Source organism: Sylvia atricapilla, chromosome 1 (assembly GCF_009819655.1).
Source record: "Sylvia atricapilla isolate bSylAtr1 chromosome 1, bSylAtr1.pri, whole genome shotgun sequence".
NCBI classification, from domain to species: Eukaryota; Metazoa; Chordata; class Aves; order Passeriformes; family Sylviidae; genus Sylvia; species Sylvia atricapilla.
The window spans coordinates 45033993-45053763 of record NC_089140.1 but is presented as its reverse complement, the minus strand read 5'-3'; the positions used below and the strand labels follow the sequence as shown (position 1 = coordinate 45053763).

Here is a 19771-nt window from a genome sequence, read left to right as displayed (position 1 = left end):
GTTCTTGACAGGACACTTCTAATTTGACAATAGTGATTTGCTCAAGATTTAAAATATTATATTTTTCCTTATGAAAGGATGAAATAAGACTTGGAAAAACAAAGTCTGCCTAGTTTAACCTAGGTGGTTAAAGGGTGGTACAAATTTTAGGTAAAGAAAGTACCACAGTGTGTGTGGGAAAATGCACAACAGAAAAATCAGATTTATTTTAACTACAGATTGACAGTCTGCTTTTTACCTATAGTACATTCTTTTTCTTTTCAACCTGCCTACATTTTCCCTTTCACAGAAGTAAACAGTAATGAACTGCAAGTCCTACACTGTCTAGTAAAAGCATCTTAAATTTAATAAATTACCTATACCTTTTACTCTAGCTGTCAAACTGAGTAGATTTAGTATGGTTATAAAACGAAATGAAGGAAGAAAATTTCATATCTGGACAACCATTGCCTTAATTTACAACAATAGTGTGTGGAATTGATCTATCACCTATGGCAGATTCTCAATCTAGTTCAAGCTGCATCCAGAAGTTTCCCTGCAGTTACAAGAGTCCAGAAGTGAAAATTAAAGCATATTCAAAAAAGAAGGCATTTTACACCTTAAGTTTTAGACTGGCAATGTACAGATGTACAATTTTACTACATCTTTAATTTGTTAACATGATTGTCTGAAAGTATTAGTGGCAATTAAAATATCTCTGTAATTCTGCAAACCAAACCCTTACAGTGATAAAAGCTGTCTATGCCTCAAGCATAATGGAAATTATATTTAGTTCATTTTCTTGTGAGTACACACACACATATTATGTAATGTAGGCAAGTAATGGCAAAGCAAGCTGACTTTCCTCTGAGAAAAGCACTCTCACCAGCTGAGAAAGTATGCCATGGTTTTAGTACCACTAACCAGAAGAGAAACTAGAGTAATATTCAAGTACTCATCTTTAAAAGGGTATATGAAAAAAACCCCTACCAGGTTTCTCTGAACATCTTGATTCAAACTGGGTCATGAAGTAATGAGCACTGAAGAGAAGTCCGACTACCAGACTATGGATGTGGCATTAATGTTGCCCAGTTGGTAAGGGGAGGGGGGAAGGAAAGCAAGAAAACGAAAGACATATTGCAACTCCCCTGGAACTTCTCTAGAGAAAAAACACAAGATGGAGGTGTCATTCTTCCACGGAGAATACAACATAAAACTCACTCATTATGTAAACTCTTATCTTTTTAACTTCTCTGTAACTGCTGGAGGAAGAGGTCTTAGTAGATAAGTAGTCAAACCAGAAGTCATGAACTCGAAAGGAGATGCAATCTGCTTTGGAATCAAAGGATCCCAAAGGATAAAATCAGGAACAAATAGAAAGCAATTAACTTAAGATCTGGTACATTTGCTAGCAAATCAAAACTGGATGTAAAAGTACTGTTAAGAAGCTTTGGAGTTTGTTTCTTTGGGTGCTGGGTTTTATTTCTAAGGGAAAAAAAAGTTATTACCTCCCTCAGTCTGTCATGACAGTCATATAATCACATGAGCTCAGGAGCAGATGTTCATGTAAACATCTGATTTCTACCCCAGCCCAAAAGTTTGAAGCTTTTTAATCACAGGAAGGATCAGGTAGAAATATTTGCTTCTAACAGAAGAGATCCTGTTTTCATTTTTAACTAAGTTAAGCAAAGAAAAAGGTTGCTCAGGAGCCCAAAAGGCAAAGCCTTCTGCCTTCAAAACTCAAGTCAGTGGTGACCAACTGAAGCCAGTTTACATTTAAAAATGCAAACTGAAACTAGAAATCAGTCTCCATAGAATATGAGTTGGCAGGAACATCCAAGCAAGTGTGGTTTTTTCTGTTCCTTCTTCTTACTCTATTCATGAATTGATTTAAAGTTACTCCAAATAATCATCTTCCAAACAGTGGGCCTTTTATCCACTTTGCTCAGCAATAAATCTAAAATATTCTACATATATATTTTATTATTTCTACATAGAATATCTCATATTTTTTAAAAAATATAGGGGAATTTCCACAAATTTTCTTTGAAATTAGTTTCCTTTGAGTACTACCAATTCCTTCATTCTGCCCAGTGAAGATGCAAATTGGACAAAACAACAGTTCTTCCCTAAAGAATCCTTTTTAAAATATGTTTCAGACTGAAATAACTTTTTTTCCCCCCAGATAATAGTGAAAGGTCTGGTATTTAGAAGAAAACCTATGACTACAACTAATATTGAAGTGAGCTTGCCTAACACTGAGTCTGCTTTGAGTGGTTCTTAGTGCAGTAATCAGAAGACAGCAGGAAATTAGGCTTTTCAGCTACCACCAGTGTGCAATTCCCATCACAAAAACATGCTGTAGCCTCATCGTGTCAATCAAGCGTGTGCTTTAGAGGAAAAGGCTGGATTATTTTCTTTGGTTACTAGTCTATGATATGATTAACTCACACGTGCAAGACAAACAGAGGTGGAGGAAGGGCTCTCTTTTAGAGTAATTCTTTAAGGTATACATGTAGCTGTAAGAACTAAACAGTTCAGTCTGCAAATTGTACAGCAATTCGCACGGACCCAAAGTTGGTTGGCATAAAAGATGACTGCAGCACCAAAAAGGTATTAAAACCAAATTCTCAGCTACGTCAAACTTTAATAGTAATAAGAGAAATAAACAAGCCCAAAAATCAGAACTTACAGCATGCCACAAAGAATTGCAATACTATATGATGCAACTTTGCAAACATCACATAAACAATAACAGAATAATGTCAGGAAATATTTAAGGCCTTACACAGATATGTGTCTTCCAAAGCTAATGGAAAAAACAAATTTCTTTCATGTGAAGAAGCTTACGTACAAAATTTTTTTCCATATGATCTCTCTTGCTCATGGACAGAATGCCAACTACACATTTCTCTTTCTGTACATATTTAATGGTTCTGCTGATACTGTAAGCAATGTAAGGAAAGCAAATATTTCACTTCTCCCACAGAAAAAAAAAGTTCCTGCTAAGTTATTTTAACTACAGAAATACCATCTAGTTCATTCAGCCTTTCACACCCCAAATGTATCTCCGATGTATATAACAGATAGGACATGTATAATATCAACTCCAGAGACAGATATTTATCTACTGAAGGAAAGGGTCCTAGAGGCACAGATGATCATCATCCCAAAAATAACAGAACTGTGGAAAAAAAATAAACACAATACAGCAGTTTTACTATGATAAGCACTAAACTGAAGACTATTACAAACATATACTGGCAGCACCACTAATAATATTAATGGAAAAATATACTATTTTGCCTGTCAGAGAAAATAGAGTAAATTTAATGGACTATGAAAACAGTATCAATTAAATGTCTTCTAAAATAGTAGTCTTTGCTTCAGTCAATTAATTTAAGAAAACTGCAAAAAGTGATTTAATCCTGCAACAAGAAATTCATGTTTTCTCCTTCCTAGTTGAAAATATCCTTGTTTTCAACTACCAGCTTGGTTTGGACTTCAAACATACAGCAAGCCCAATTAATTGGATTGATAAAAATTTTTTGAGAGAGGAAAAAGAAGAATCTTCAGTTAAGATAAAAGGTCTTACTATTTCTCCACCAATCCAGAATTGCCATGCTTGATCTATTCACTGTTGATTTAATTATATTTCTATTTTCTGTTTATTAATTCAGAAGAACTTCTCTCAAATATACCATGAGTTTCTGCTAATTTACCTGAGAAATGTCAATTTTTCATTTGTTTTCCTGCCACATGCTCCAGGCAAGTACGTAAGTTATAATTCAATGAACCAGGTTGTTGAAAATGAATTGAATAAATTTATCATAGAGGTTGAAAGTTTAGTAGAAGTCATTCAAAAAACTTAAATGGAACACCTCTCACTCTTACCAAAGCATTAAGTGAGAATCCTGATTTTGTCATAAAGATAACTGCAAGGTTTTAAGGAATCTAAAAATATGTGTGTATAGGAACATGTGTAAATATTCACATGCACAGATTCTGCCTCCTGACCACAGATTTTTTTTTTTTTTTAATTCCGGTGGGTTTTATTTCAACTTGCTGTTGGTTTTTGTTTGTTTGTTAGATTTTTTTTTTTTTACATAAGACACACCAGATCAAAACAAGGAAAGGGCCCTTGTAGAAAAAATGGATACACTAAAATTATGATCATTTTTGAGAAGCCTTACAGAGTCATCTTTCAATAAAACAGTATTAAAACTAAATAGGTCTGTAATAAATTGTCAAATCAAACCATTTTTATTTGAAACTCCCTACAATATGGGCAGACACAAAGACCAAGAAACAGGAGTTATCAGAGAGGTAAGCTAGGAATAAGATTTAAAAACTGGCATTCTGTAACAATTTGAATGACAATAAACTGTAGACTTACCTTGAACAGTGTAGACACAATTTACAGGTCATAACACTACACCTGTGGCACTACAGCTGCTTTCCAGCCATGGAAAACCACTACTAAATTGTACTTTAGCAAAAAGTCAGATATAAAAATGCTCAAATTATACCGAGTTTGAATGAAAATAAATCTGGATATTTCACCACTTGGACAAAGCTCAGTATTATACAGATATTCTGATATACTATCATTCTTCATAGGATATTTAGTTTATTAATTTGGCCATGGAATACATTAAGACAAAGGCTTTGTAAAGAAGCTCACAGTGTGAAGGCTGCAGCAGGTTCTCTGAACCCCTTAAACATCCAGATCAAGGTCTGTTAAAAAAACAGGCACAACTGCCTAGGCCATAGGGTGAGATTGATATTCCCATGTACCAAATTCGAAAAAGGTAAGGAAAAGGACTGGATTTTGCCACCAAAAAGGTCAGGCAGAGAACAGCTCCAGGATGGTCTCCTACCAGACAGAGAAGGTCACTACTCCCTGACATGGAGACAAACTGTTAAGTTAATCTATCATCTCTTACTAAAATAATAGACTGAGCCTGAAATATCACATCAGAATGGCTGCATCCTAGGTGGCAGAGGGCCCAGTATATTCACAGAAAGGAAAGGACAAGATCTTCTGTTAATAAATATACCAAATTAGATATACATGGAAAAAAGCCTTCCCAACTATGGAAGAACTTTTTTTCCTGTAAGATGAAGAACAGAAACCTGGAAAGAATGGGGCCTTCTCACTGAATTTTAATAATCAGTTTCAAAATCTAAATACAAAAATGAAACTCTCAAGTTTAAGTGTTTTCCTAAGATAACTAGTAATAAATAATATTTCAGACTTATAAAAGGCAATTCCATGAGGGGAAAATTATATTAAGTCAGGAAAAAATATATGACCTATTGAAATCTTTTATTGCAGCTGCACAATAGAAGAAATTGCACATAAAAATCTTCATATGCAGTTATACAAGAGATCAATTCCCATATTGTATTCTAAGATCAGTGTCATCTTCTAATCAATGCAACACACTTCTTAAAAATACTTAACTGGAAATAGATCAACCACAATTGAATTTAAAGATATAAATATTCATTTATTCTAATTTTTTCTACTATGACCTACATACTTGACTACATCAGCAGAATAATGATAGTACAGAGTTCCATGCTTGTCTAGTCTGTAAAACATTAATTTACATGCATTTTATTTTGTGTTTTAGGGACCTCTGGTGGTTACATTCAAAGGAAACTACTGTTCCTCTCTTGACTGAAAAAAACACTTAAAAAATCCCAAAACATTAATTTTTTAAAGACAAATAGATTAAAGACTTTTGGCATGCACTATGTGATAATGGACTTTAGCCTATAGAATGAGGTTGAGGCTTCTTTTCCTTCCTAAAGTTTTTCTGCCTCTTTAGAGATTAATGCTGCTACTATTTATAAAACCATTTTAACAAAACCAACAAAAATATAATGGTAGAGATTCAACCTCAAGGATAGATGAACTATCCTTAAGTAAATGTCTATGTGGGCAAAAGGCAATAGGGGTTAGAAATAAAGAGTCAGCTTTTTAATATGCAAGGGCCAGCCGTGGCAACCTGTATGAGTCTCTACCAGCTCCTGTATTACTTTAAAAGCAAAAAAAGTAAAAATCACAAGGAAGTGATGTGTGAATAATGAGGTAACAAAAAAAAAAAACCAAAACAAAACAAAACAAAAAAAAAAAACAAAAAAAAAAAAAAAACACACCACCTGCAAAGAGGCCATGAATGAGTGATAGCTGGAAAGAAAACTTGATATAAATAGCATGGTACACATATGGTGAAAAATAATTCCACATTCACATGTCCACAAGTTCTCAACTGACTTTTCACACTTGGGAACAAATTTTGGAGGTAAAGGAGATCACTTCTATTTACAGGTTAAAAAAAAAAAAAAAAAAAAAAAAAAGTCAAACAGCTATCAAATCAAATGCCAAATTAGAAGTTACTAAGAAGGGAAGAGAAAAGAAAACACAAAACCATACCAAGAGACCAAGATCTTCTATATCTTCAGATGGTAAGACTTGGATCACAGGATGTCATTTTAGATTACGTTGCTCAGCTCAAGACAGATTCATTCTGACATTTCCCAGATCACAACAGCCACAAATAAACTCTACCTGAAGCCTCAGATAGCTCATATGAGAGGATAAATTACAGCATTATATTTAATTCTGTATATAATGCTGATAGAAAGGTTTGCTTTGAGGTGGGTTTTTTTTAAGCATCACATAACATAAAATAGTTGACAGTTAACAAGAATGTTCAACCAACTCAGATTCCTCAGAGGAGAGCAGAGGGAATAAAACTACAGATAAATTCCTAAATTACTCCCTCCTATTTCTCCTACAAATCAACTACTGAGTTTTGTGTACTGCCTACAGTTATTTGATTTTACATTATAGATGCAAAAATAAATTTGAGCATGTGAAAATATTAGCATTCAATTTTTTTTCCTCATTTTAATTTTGTGTAACTAAAATAATTTTTAGTTCAGCGATATTGCTTAGAGAGAAAAAATTCGGAATGAATGTCATTAAATACAGCACAGTAGGGGCATTTTTTGACTCAGACTTGTTAATTTAAAAAAAACCACAACCCATTATTTTCTCAAAGAATGTATATAAAAACTAATTTTAATTAACATAAGAAAGAGGCCAGAAAGTTTAAATGAAAGTTAGTTTTCTTTTCCAGTCCTTCAGTTTAAATGTCACTGGTCTTGGACTTAACTTGGTTTTTGAACTATATGGATACTCCTAAAAATGCTAAATTCCATTTGTGCATGAGTTGCATGTTCAAATTAAAAAAAAATAAAATAAAAAAAGTCACTGGAAAATTTTTAAGCAAAAAAACACTACAGTTCAATGTGTATTTACTTCTATCTTTTGCGTTTAAATACAAAAGCTGACTAGGATATGTGTTTTCTGATGGAAACTAGGAAGACAGGGAAACTATTGCTAAACATACTAGTGTTAACCACCAGAACAAACACCTGAAGCCAAAAGCCACATGAACATCTCAAAATTACTTTTGCGTATTTTAACTTGAAGAAGTTAACTATCAGAAAAAAAATCTGCTACATAAAAGAGCATACTTAAATTGTGACCTGGAATTCAATTGCTGTAAAACTGTCAGCATCGAAAGACTTGGACCAAACTTCAGTGACTGTAACTATAAGGACTTTTGCCTCACTTTGGAACGTTACAAAACAAACAGCAAACCCTAGCTAACAACGTTTTGAGTTCAGCTTTCACTAGAGAACAGCAGTGTTAAGCAACATAGCTTAATCAAAGTATTTTCTAATTTTTATTAAGAAGAAATCAGAGGGACCTAAACCAGCAAAAACTTCCTTAGCTTCATTTCCAAGAGTCAGGTATTAACCACTAATCGCATCATCCTACACCAGATCTGCACAGCACACAGGCATATTTACAGCTTGTGTTTAGCAGTTGGGTCTTACATTCAAACACTCATTAAACTGAAATTCTGGCTTCACCTCACGAAGAAAAAATGATGTCACATTCACACTTGAAAGAGACATTAAATAACACGCTCTGTCAAGATTTCACCATCTGTGTGCTTGTGTCAAATGCAAGAAAAAGACAATAAAACCACTTAATCTAGTCAGTCTTCTGTTTAAGTCAACTACTGACCATGTAATATCAAACAAGAACTAAAAGTACTTCTATTTCCAAAGAAAATTGCTCGCCCTCCATTACGCACATTCTTCAAGAACTGTGAGAAACTCCAAATTAGTCACATCTTAAATTCTTTTTTGAAAAGAAGATCTCCAAGAATCAGTTGTACTATTTTACACTAATTGCATTTCAGGATAACCAAGGGTGTCAACAGTTTCTTCTTTCATGCACAAAAAGTATGACAGACTAGTTGATTTTATGAAAAGGAGAGAAAAATGCTAGTTTTACAATTGGTGGCCACAGGTTAGTAAATATCAGAACTTCAACTACATAGAATAAGCTCATAAATTTAAACATTTAATAAATTGATCATATCACAGTTTTACACAGAGTTAAAAAGAAAGCAGGGTTCAAAAAAAAAAAAAAAGCTGTGAAAGCTTCTGACATAAAATAGTAAAAGCATAAAAAAACTCCCTGCTGAAAAAAAAAAAAAAAGAAATTACCTCAGAAACAGGTACATTTTCTTCAAGTTCAGATGTGTGTAACGCCAGTAAACCAATCACTCGAGCAACGTTAGCACGTCTGTGTATCAAATAAATATTTTGTAGGTGCAGGAAGTATATTTACAAAATACTACAAAAACAATTCTTGTTTATTTCTACACAGGTTGCTAATGGCAGAAAGATTTGATGTCCTATTTACAGTTCAGATTTTCTTCTTATTCCTATTTTCTTTCTATCAACAAGTTATTTCAGTGTTTCAACCCAATTTAGCAGAAAATATATGCATTAAGACATTTCTTTCCTCTAGCTCTAAAGTGTGAAGTTCTATAGTTTGTATGGATTACTAATAGTCATGCTCATGTTCCATTTTTATATAATACAAAAAACTCCTACAGGTAATTTGGACTTTTCAGGATAGCTGACAGAAATTAAATCTGTATCAACAGATCAGTTTTCAATGTTTCATCAAAGGAAAAATTGGAATAATGAAATGAACATTTACGAAACAAACGGCAGAGGGCACTATCACATTGAACTATTCCTGAAAGGTATCAGGGGAAAAAAAGAGTTACCATGATATTCATTTTACTGTATTGTGGTATGGAGTTATTTTATTCAGTGATTAAGTAACTCTATTTGATACACTAAGTTTCGTATGATCTAGATAAAATTTTAGAGTTTTTCTATAAACTTTGGTCCTGTAGAACAGCAATATATTAATTCAATGCTGAAAAAATTCATTTTATACCATCACACTGCCAGTCAGATACCACAGCAGTCTGACAGGCTAAAACACTCCTCAAATAACCTGTTAACAAATACCTTGAATAAAATTCAGTGACACGTCTCTATTTGACCATATTAATTTAAAATAGTTGTTACTTACATATCCCAGTTGGTGGCTGCACGCAACTGCTGTATCAATATAGGAAACTAAAGTTTAAAGAAGATAAATAAACACCAGTGAATTTCAATGATCTGATAGTTCCGAATAATGAACAAGAACTCAAAATATCAGTAATGTCATAATCATGTGTTTGGATAACATTTGCTAAGAGAATTAACACAGACAAATACTTCAGATATTGTGCAAACATTAATTAAAAAATAGAAAAGCCTGAATGGAAAAATAAGAGTATTTTTTAATATTTTGGTCTTAAACTAAACTACTACACAAATATTGGAATGTAAGATTTTTTTTTTTTCATTCTGAATACTACTATTTGGAGGAGAAAGGTCTGATTCTTGCACAAGCACAGAGATCAACATATAGTATTACAAAACAAACATAAAATGATTCTTTGAGGCTGCATCAAAATACTTGGCAAACACCAGAATAATGGATGTTATCATACATAATCAGTCATTTAAGACCCAAACTGCATAATTACTAACTCATTTCCAAAATGCTCTGTTACTTGGCTATTCACTTACTGGACTATTGCTCTCCCTGCTCCAAATTCTCCAGTGAAAATAGAATACACCTTCCAGCAATGGAGTTTCTGGTTTTCACAAGAATGCTACAGCATAAGACCTACCTCTGTTCCACCCTAAATGCACTTCATCCAGTTTTCTGGTAATGCAATTTTGTCTTTACTATCTTATATCCAACAATAACACATCTCAGCTTTTAACTTAGGTACATTATCACAAATGTAGGAAAGTAAAGTAGTTTACTAAATATTTATTAAATTAAATGTGTTTACCATAGGATAGCTTCTGTGACACCTTTATATAAGCAGGGAGGGGGGCAAAAAGTCAATTTTTCTTCTGCACATGCAAGACTTGAAGAAATATGTTAAACCCCTACAGAACATACTAGCAAAATTTTTTGTCTGGTAGGGAAAGGTTTTTGAAATGTAAAACCCCAAAACAGATTCCTCAGAGTGCATGGTCACTCTTTGAAGCCCTGTTTACAAGACGTTTTACTGCCTGTTTACAAAACTTTCTTGCTCTTCTTCACAGACATATGACCAAATATACTTAACAATTCATATATGAACTCTTTACAGTATCTGCTGCCACTTAATGATTTACAAAGGCTAATTTTTTCATCATACATTATTTTATACTCTTCACAAAGGTTAGTTTTTTGCCCCAACATTTTCCCTTATACAATAAAATTATATGCAAATGTATCTGAAACCAAAGACAAAGAATTAGTTGCCCTCAGCTCTTTTAAAAAACCCAACATGGAATTTTTGGAGGTTTTTTTACCTTAATCAACATCATATTTTTGGGAGTACACCACTGATTTTTCAAATATAACCAAAAGCAGCTGATTTTTAATACAATGACAAATATGTAAGCCATGGTGATTCCATTAAAGCTTTATTACTTACAAGCTGAGAGCTAATCAGTCTGTTTGCAATCTCCTTGTGGACAACCAAAGTGCACAGATAGTACAGTAAGTTCAGTTTAGAACGTGCTGCTCCTGTATTCTTCTCGCTGGAATCAAGCAGGGAACACACTCTTTTCAAGAAGTTATTCCAGTCCATGTCTTTCATAGCTGACAATTTCTCAACTAACCACAAGAGGAAAACAAGGAGTTAAAGATCATTGATGTAGCTTTAACACACAACAAAGTAGCATCACCATGAATAGGTAAGTTCCAAAGGTTGAATCTAATTATAATTTTAGGACTTAAAATTATTAAGAAGCATGTTAGAATTCATGTCTGAGGATTACAGAAATCAAAAAGGAAGCAAGAAGAGAAATAAAAATTCAGCAACAAAACTCTCAAAACATTTTTCAAAGTGCAAACCTCCTACATCCTTGATATTAATTCTGAATAAGTAAGGGCAGTTTCCTGTAAGTAAATTTGAGGCAAAACCTAACAAAAAAATCAGTGAAATCTGCTCACAATAAATAAACTGAAAATATGTATAGTCACTCATACAAGTAGGTACTCAGCTACCTAAGCCTTAGCAAATCAGGACATGGATGACTTCCAAAGGGGCACAAAGAAATCAAGTCACATGGACAATTAACATATATCCTGTGGCTCAATTCATTGACCACTGCTCACAAACACATTTTTTTCAGACTTGCTTATCTGTCTCAACAGTTAATGTCAATCTAGCAGCCATACATTCACTCAAGTTATGAGTAAATAACTACCAAAACTATCTGCCATCCTGATACGCTCCAGTATAGACTATTTAAAAGCATGTTTTCTGTCTTGTATGCCAATTTTACACCACTTAAGTAACAACACCTTCTAATGCAGGCAAATATATGTTAGTAGAGCTGAAAACAGGTTTGGCTTTCAGGTATTCATTGAATTTTTTCCATATTATCTTTAATCACTACTGACAAGCAGCATCAAATTCAGTATCTTCAAAAAAATCAGAAAGTTGTCCAGAAGAAAGCTACAACTCTGAAAGCATCACAACATAAAACACTGTTCCATATTAAATAAATATAATTGACAACAGTTAAACATATCAGAACATCAGTGTGATAACTACTTAAATGTCATACGAAATAAAATATTCCCCTTAGGCAGTGGAATCTGATCATTTTTGGTTGAATCAAATTAAAAACATTTCCAGTTACAGTCTTGACTGGGAGATTGGGGGACGTTGTGCTCCTTTCCAAATATAAAATTTCTTCAACTAATAAAGATGAACTCTTATGCCTAGGAAGAAGTTCTATGTAAATTCTAGAAGGAGTACATATCTGGCTGATATCCCTCTTCAAGCACAGTCCAGTATCTTCCTTCAGACTAGAGGAAATGTTCCAGGGGGAGAAATGTTACACTCATGACAATGAACTGACTTTAGTTTTCAGAAATATTTTTAGACATTGAAAATTAGCAATAACAAAAAAAAACAATCCCCAAACAACTTCATATTATCTTTTGGGACATGAGTGTCATAACACTTCATGAGTAAAGGTGGGACCGGCAAGGCTGCCCAGTATTGTAGCTGAGCAACACCGCACATTTTAAGATCCTGTTGCCACTTGCTCACCTGCATTTGTCAAGTTTTAATATATTTGGTTGAATATGTCAGTTCAAATCTCTCAGTTGGAAAAACATATGCTGTTTTTCCCCCCACCAAACACTGATGACTGCCTCATAGCAAAAGTTTTGAGCACACGCTTGTAACTCAAGAAAGCAGAAAAAAAAAGTTTAAGTGTTTGTACTTGAAAAAGCTACTCAAAATTGGCCTAGCTAAAAATATTACATAGTTTCAGAAAAATGAAGAGTTCTGAAACTGTGACCATGTATAATCTACAAGGGGAGGCAAGAGGTCTTACTGCTGTGAGTTACAGCAGCACATACAGAACTTGTTATCATCTTCAGCAGATCCATACCTGAATGTGCTGGTATATGTAAAGTTTTTGGGTCAAATCTAACTGGTACTTGCTTTATTATCTGGAAAAAAAACCCAAACACATTACAACTAGTTTTAATACATTTCTCACATTGAAAATCTCAATTAGTTGAACATGAGAATACAGAGATGCAAAATTTGTACAGGATGGGCATACATGCTACAGCTCATTACTGAGGAACTTTCCATTGTTTTCTGGTATGCATTTCTTCCAAGCAAATATCTGAGATTTAAATCCGTGTTTTAATATAATTATATTGCTAGTATTTTCGTTTAAGTGATTTGTTAAAATGGGATTACAAAACCACAGAATTTTTTCAGTTTACATTTTTTCATGTATGCAGAAAAACACTTGCATTTGGGTTTCAAAAGCTACTGAAAGGAACTACGCAGGTGACAACTCCTGAAAAAATTTAGCAATTCATTCCCATACAATAAATACATGTATCCACTAGACCATTCCAGAATATTAAGAGTCATATTATCAACAGCTAATCATTCATAAGGCATAGGGACTTTTTTTCCCTGCAAAACCGTAATTTGCTTGTAGATCACAAAATTGGATGACTGCTCAGTAACTGAGCATTTGAGTGTGATTTTCAGTAAATAAAGAATTTTTAGAAAGGCAAGTGTATAATGGAATTTAGCCTTAGACAGATGAAGTCTAAGCATAAGTAGAGAGATATTTTCTTTAAAAGCTCCTCAATTCCACACATCTGCAGAACACAGGGAAATTTCACAATTTAAGCTGACACTTCAGCTTTTAAGATTCTGCAAGCATCTAGCAAATCCCTTTCCAGAAGATTAAATTGCAAGCTCTTCAGATTTACCAGGTGTCAGTATCATGCCTTAGTCTGAAAAGCAGACTAAAGAGTCATCACCAAGCAGGCAGTGATCTGATTACATGTCCCTGGAACTTAGTGGGCTATTTTGCATTAATTCTGAGTCTGGCATTGCATGGTAAGGAGATTAGGGATAGGTGCATACACTGATGTGCATATAGACTAATCTCTCTCACTGTCTCACTGACACATATAGACTAATCTCATCTCTTGTAGTAAGCAGAGAAGCCGTGAAGGACTAAGGCTTTATATGAGAGTCCTGAGACAGAACTGAGAAATTAACAGTCATAGCATTCAAACATATAATTACCTATGAAAGTCTCCACTAGGAACAATGTCTCTCACCCCACACATATTGAAAGACTATTATTTGGTAGTTACTTATCTAGCTGTAAGATTTTTTGGTTTTGAAAGTGTTAAGAAATCTATTAAAACAAACCAAAGGAATTGTTAATTCTAAAGCAACACAGCAACTAAAAGCTGTAACACATTCCTAATGAGTTTTGATTCTCACTTCCAACAAAAAAAAATCTTGCATTCCCCACATCAGCAATTTACTGAGTCAAGTTGCTAAGACTGCTACACTTTTTCTGGCACAAAAACAAAAAGACTAAAGGGGCTCTTGCCTGTCGTTCTTTCTACCAACACATCTGCCTATAAATGCACTTGACATTGTCATTCCTGTGCAGAGCATTGATTCTTTTTTGGTTCGCTCTTACTGTCAAACTTAAGTGTGAATTCCCTGCTCAGGAGACTCAAACTGTTAGCACATTAGAATCCATGTGACAGAATAGAAACATTATCACAGTTGAAGTCTAAAGAGTAACAAATGTTATTCAGTAGAAGTCTAACTCCTAATGTAGAAAGGTTCATAGATGGCTTTGTTTTGAGTATAACAAACCAAAGTTTTGTGTTCACTTAAGTAACACATATCAAAGCTATCAGAAATCAAAGTTATCAGAAAACAAATCTACAAAAGCACTGAACACAGCATTTAGTCACTTGTATTTCTTGTAAGATATTATTTAGTATTATTATTCAATCCCAAAATAACTCATTCCTCCAAATTAGCAACACAATAGAATTATAAAGACGGCCAAAAAATTGCATGAGAGCTTGCCAGATAACTGGGTGGAACTGCTTTAAAATGAGAACTAAAAAATACAGGAAAGCAGTTTCACCCTGATTAAACATTTATCTGCAAAAATAGCCTAAACCATAAGTTCCTGAATTTTTTATTAATTTTTGTTATACCTTTGGATTGTCAATGATTGATGTCACTATAAGATCAGATTCAGTGTAAATGAGCTCCTTCAATTTTGACTCAATATCCTGCTGACTTGAGCACACATTTTCAGCCTAGAACAAGAACAAGATTTTTTTAAAGAACTGTTTTGTACCAAAAAAGAGTTAATTCATGTTTATTCACAAAATATTTCATTTCACCATTATACCAAGCAGTCTGGCCATGGAAACATATTCTAACTTGCTTTTTATTTATGTAATAGCAGACAGGACTAACTAAAAATTACAGTGAGAGAAACATTTTGGGAGAAAAAGCATTAGGTCAAAACGTAAATTGCGAAGAAAAACTCTTAACTTGTCTTTTACGGACTAGGGCAAAAGAAAGAAGACTAAGAATCTTTCTTAACTCCTACATCTGAAGTTCTGCAAATTTTTTTCTAAATGACTTGCACACTCAATTATGGAAGGACGAAAAAGAAAGTTAACTTTGCCACAGGCTTCAGGCTAATATCCTAACTGTAGAGATACCATCATCCTTCAATATAAACTTTTTACTCACTTTTTTCATGCACGAATCTCCTTGTGAAGGATTTTTGATTGGGATGGTAGCAGCATCACATACTTCTACTGCAGAGGTAGTTCTAGGCGTGGGACGAGAACTTTAGCAAAATGAAGAAAGAAATAATTAAAAACCAATAAAGACTACAGATAAAGTTTCATTGCAAACTAGTTTTTGATGCTCTTTTGAAAGTTTTGTCCTACACAGCAAATTTTCAAAGCTGACAAACATAAATTACACTACGTTCTGCCTGATCCATTAACTAAACATAAATTTTCTGCCTTTCAATATGTTCTGCCGATTTTAGGATTTCTTTGGCCGTTACAAATGGGAAGATGGTATTTTGCTACAATTATTAAATGAAGGTAATTTGATTATTTTCTCAGCCATAATGACTCTACATACTGGAGGCTAAACCATCATTATCTTAACTCCTAAAAACAAAAAATATACAAAGCAAATGAACTTGACAAAAAATTGCAATTTATTTTATGTTATTCTCTTCTGATGCCAAGCTTTGACTAAGTAATGGGAATTTAAAACTTCCTAATCTTTGTGTATCATTGTGAACTGGGTTTACCTTTTCTTTTTTTTTTTTTTTAATCCTGTCTACTAATTAGAAAATGAAGAAAGAGACTAGAATACCACCAAGTTGCAATTGTCATAATGCTGCTAGTGAACTTGGGGTTCATAGTACACAATAATTTAAAATCAAAACATTTAAAATCAACTTCAGAATTACCATAATTGGCAGGCCAGGAAACTAGTTAAATCAACAACTTCAAATGAACACATTTTCTTGATTAGCAGAAAGTAATAGGCACATTTAGTTGCAAATCAGTTTTGTTTAGAAAAAATAACTGAACTAAAAGTACAAACACCAAACAAAAGACACTCAGGAAATCAATGATCAAAAGACTAACATAACTGTTCTCATCTTCCATCGATTTTCAACAGAAATTTAAAGGGCACAATGAAGGAATGCCAAAACATTATCTACAAAAAATACAGGAAATACCCTAATTCTTATGGTACAAACACGTATCAGGATGTGCTTGGAATTTTAGCTCCTCAACGAAAAAAAAAAAATCCTATGATTTCTAGGTAGGAGGCTGGACAAATGATTCTAAGTTGACCCATGCTTCTAAACATGTAGATTGGTTAAATAGATATTTTTTGATTAATTCAACTAATTTGCTTTCATAGATGTTTGAGATACAAGCAATACCACCTATTTTTTCAGTTCTCAGATGGTTTCTCAGTTTAAAACAAGACAAGAGATTGCTGAATTTAACTAGTTAAAAATCAATGAGATCTATTCCATTTCCACAAGTAGAAGAAGCAACTGCTGTTAAAAGCTAATTAACCACTCCACCAGCTAATAAAATTCTGGTGCTAAGTGCCAGGTAAGCAAGTTTCTTTCACTTCAATGTTATAATACTTCACTAGACATCACATACATTCCATTCAGAAGTTATATCACTGAAGCAAAGAATTTTAGAGTAGATTTCTTAAATTGTTTGCATTGCACTTCAAATTTTGTATTTAAATTAATGTACTTATAAATAAATTACATGACTAAAAAATTATTTGTATTCCATGTTATAACATTTTTAATATCATGGTAGCCTTCCTTTTGAGCAGCTTGCTAAATCAAATGTTATTTGAAATTATTAATAACGTGTTCAGCTGTGATGATAGAAGTTATAAGTGAGATGAAAATTAATACCTTATTAAAACGAACTAACTTTTGTACACAGTATCATGTACAACATGATACTATTTCAGGCTATGCAAGAAACTTCGAGCATTTCCAAATTGGAACATTTCTGCTTGATGTTGATAAGATAACTATGCCACTAGACACTCTTCTTGTTTTGCAATCTAGTACAAAGTTTCATAATCAGGCCTCAACTAAAACAAATCAGTATTAAATCAATTACTACTTTTTTACTTAATACCCATGTGGTACTTAATAGACAATTACCTATACCTTGTGATGAAAAGTTGCAGGCAGAATTCCTTAACAGATCACATGCTGAATGCTTATTCTTGTGTATTTAAAGTAATCGTACTCCAAGCCTATTCTTATACACATGAAGTAAGACAGAAAGATCTAAAATTTTAGATCAGAGCTTTTGCTTTAGACAGTTAAGTAATCAAAAGTTCACTTTCAAAAATGAGAGTACTAAAGCCATATAAGCTTTAACTACACACACTGCTTTCACACCTCTTCAAATATATTTTAATATTTATTAACTGGTTATAGAAAGTTTAAAAGGAGACGCACACACAGTGTCACAGTCATAATAACAAAATGTTTGAAGAGACAGTGGAAAAAAACGCCAACACCAAACATACAGGATTACAAGGAGGTTTCCATACCTGAGAAGAAATATGGATTCATTTGATTCACCATCAACTACATTTTTGGGGCGCAATTCAGTCTGAGTTTCTAACAAAAAGAGAACATGAACTTGCATTCAGAGGTTAAAAATCAAATAAAACATAGGGAGTAAATATGTTGGTAGGATTGATAAAATAACTGAAAAAAAACAACCCATCATCATGAGCAACATTACCTATGTTGAAAGAATTGCTTGGTAGTTTGAGATCTGCCCTTGAGGATGACAGGTTATCTAGACTTTTATGATCATCCACTGACTCTTTGGCACTCCAAGAAACTGATGACTCTGTGTCTTCTCTACTGTTTAATAAATGACAGCAATTACAGATTTTTTTTAAAAAAGGATGGATTATTAAAAAAATTCATATCCATTATTTGTTGTAATTGTTAGCGTACACCTTAGCTGTCATTCTCCAGAACAATAGACTCTTTAAATACGTGTTACATATATTTTTGTATTGGTAATGGCAATGATGAAAAATAAGTTTACAACAAATAATTTGGAGAATATTAAAATTCTATCACTAGAACTTAAAGACATTAAAAAGTTAAATCATTGCCCCATAATACAAGAGATACTAAAAGCATTACATTTTAATGTTAACAGCAAAAATTCACAACAAACCTGTGTCTAATAATGAAATCTGAAACCTAGATTAAAACCAAATTTTTGTGTGTCTAATGATTTACATGTTACCCTTGAATGCAATTTTATTGATTCTGGTTGTTTGGGCATTTAACACATCCTTATATTATTCACATGAAACTGGGTCATAAAACCTTAATGAAGACTCTCCAGGATATCAAATGCTAATCCAACCCACACTGTGAAGAAAATAGATACATGAGACACACAGTTGGAAAAGAGAGTATTGTGCTTCCTTTGCATATCAAGCTAATGTTCTACATTTGTCATATTTGTCATTTAGCGCATACATCAGCAGATATTTCAGAGGTGTTAGAAGAACCTCAAGAGTATGGCCAAATGGCCCAGTATCTTGTAGCAAATTAAGGTTCCTCTGGTTTCTGAGAATTACCCAGAATTAGCACTATCAGGATGTTGATGTAATTCTTGTTAAAGCCTTGAATAAAATCTTAATTCACAGTATAAACTTTAAATATTAACTTTTTATTGCAGGTGAAAACAACAATATTAGAAGACTAAGACTTGTATCTCAAACAAGAAGAAATATTAATAACAAAAATACTGCAGCACTGGTATCAGAAAGAGGTATTAATAAACATGAGAAAAGTAGATATGACAAAAACATCCTGCATTTTAAAACTATTTTGACAGTAGTTCCCCAGATTGGAACCTGAAGTATCTTTCACATATTTAGAACAAACTAACAAAAAAAAAATCATGCTAAATGTCCTCATTCAAAATTAGAAACACAAAAACCAGCAAGGTAACAGGAGTTCAGAAGAAAACTAACTTTTTAATACATAAACTATTTTCACAAAAGGTTGGGGCTTTTATATATATATATAGCAGTGTAGAGTATTAAAAATTTAGAAAAAAAAACCCTACTTTTAGATTAATGCATCATGTCATAAGCAAAGAATATGGGTCAGCTGCATTTGCAAGATTATAAGGCTGAACCACAGGAAACATGCTGCACTGATAGGCTTTGTGAGGCTCTAAGCCTAATGCATACAAACAAAAAAAAACTACTAAAGATAAAACTGACCCATATTTATAAGAGTCTACAAAAGCTTTAAAAAAAATTTAAGTCAGATCCACAAAATATTACATAAAATGTAAACAAATAAATAAAAATGAGAGCATTAAGCTCAG

General features: G+C 33.2%; 1 protein-coding gene across 1 annotated transcript in view; it reads right to left on the bottom strand.

The window, feature by feature from the left end:
* Positions 1–19771, bottom strand: part of ULK4 (unc-51 like kinase 4) — a 211895-nt gene that overhangs the window by 179902 nt on the left and 12222 nt on the right. The window contains exons 9-16 of the mRNA XM_066321372.1: positions 18149–18273; positions 17952–18021; positions 15567–15666; positions 15017–15121; positions 12901–12961; positions 10923–11104; positions 9467–9513; positions 8581–8659 (exon numbers count right to left, since the gene is read on the bottom strand). Coding sequence (XP_066177469.1) covers positions 8581–8659; positions 9467–9513; positions 10923–11104; positions 12901–12961; positions 15017–15121; positions 15567–15666; positions 17952–18021; positions 18149–18273 — 769 coding nt within the window. The remainder of the gene's footprint in view (positions 1–8580; positions 8660–9466; positions 9514–10922; positions 11105–12900; positions 12962–15016; positions 15122–15566; positions 15667–17951; positions 18022–18148; positions 18274–19771) is intronic.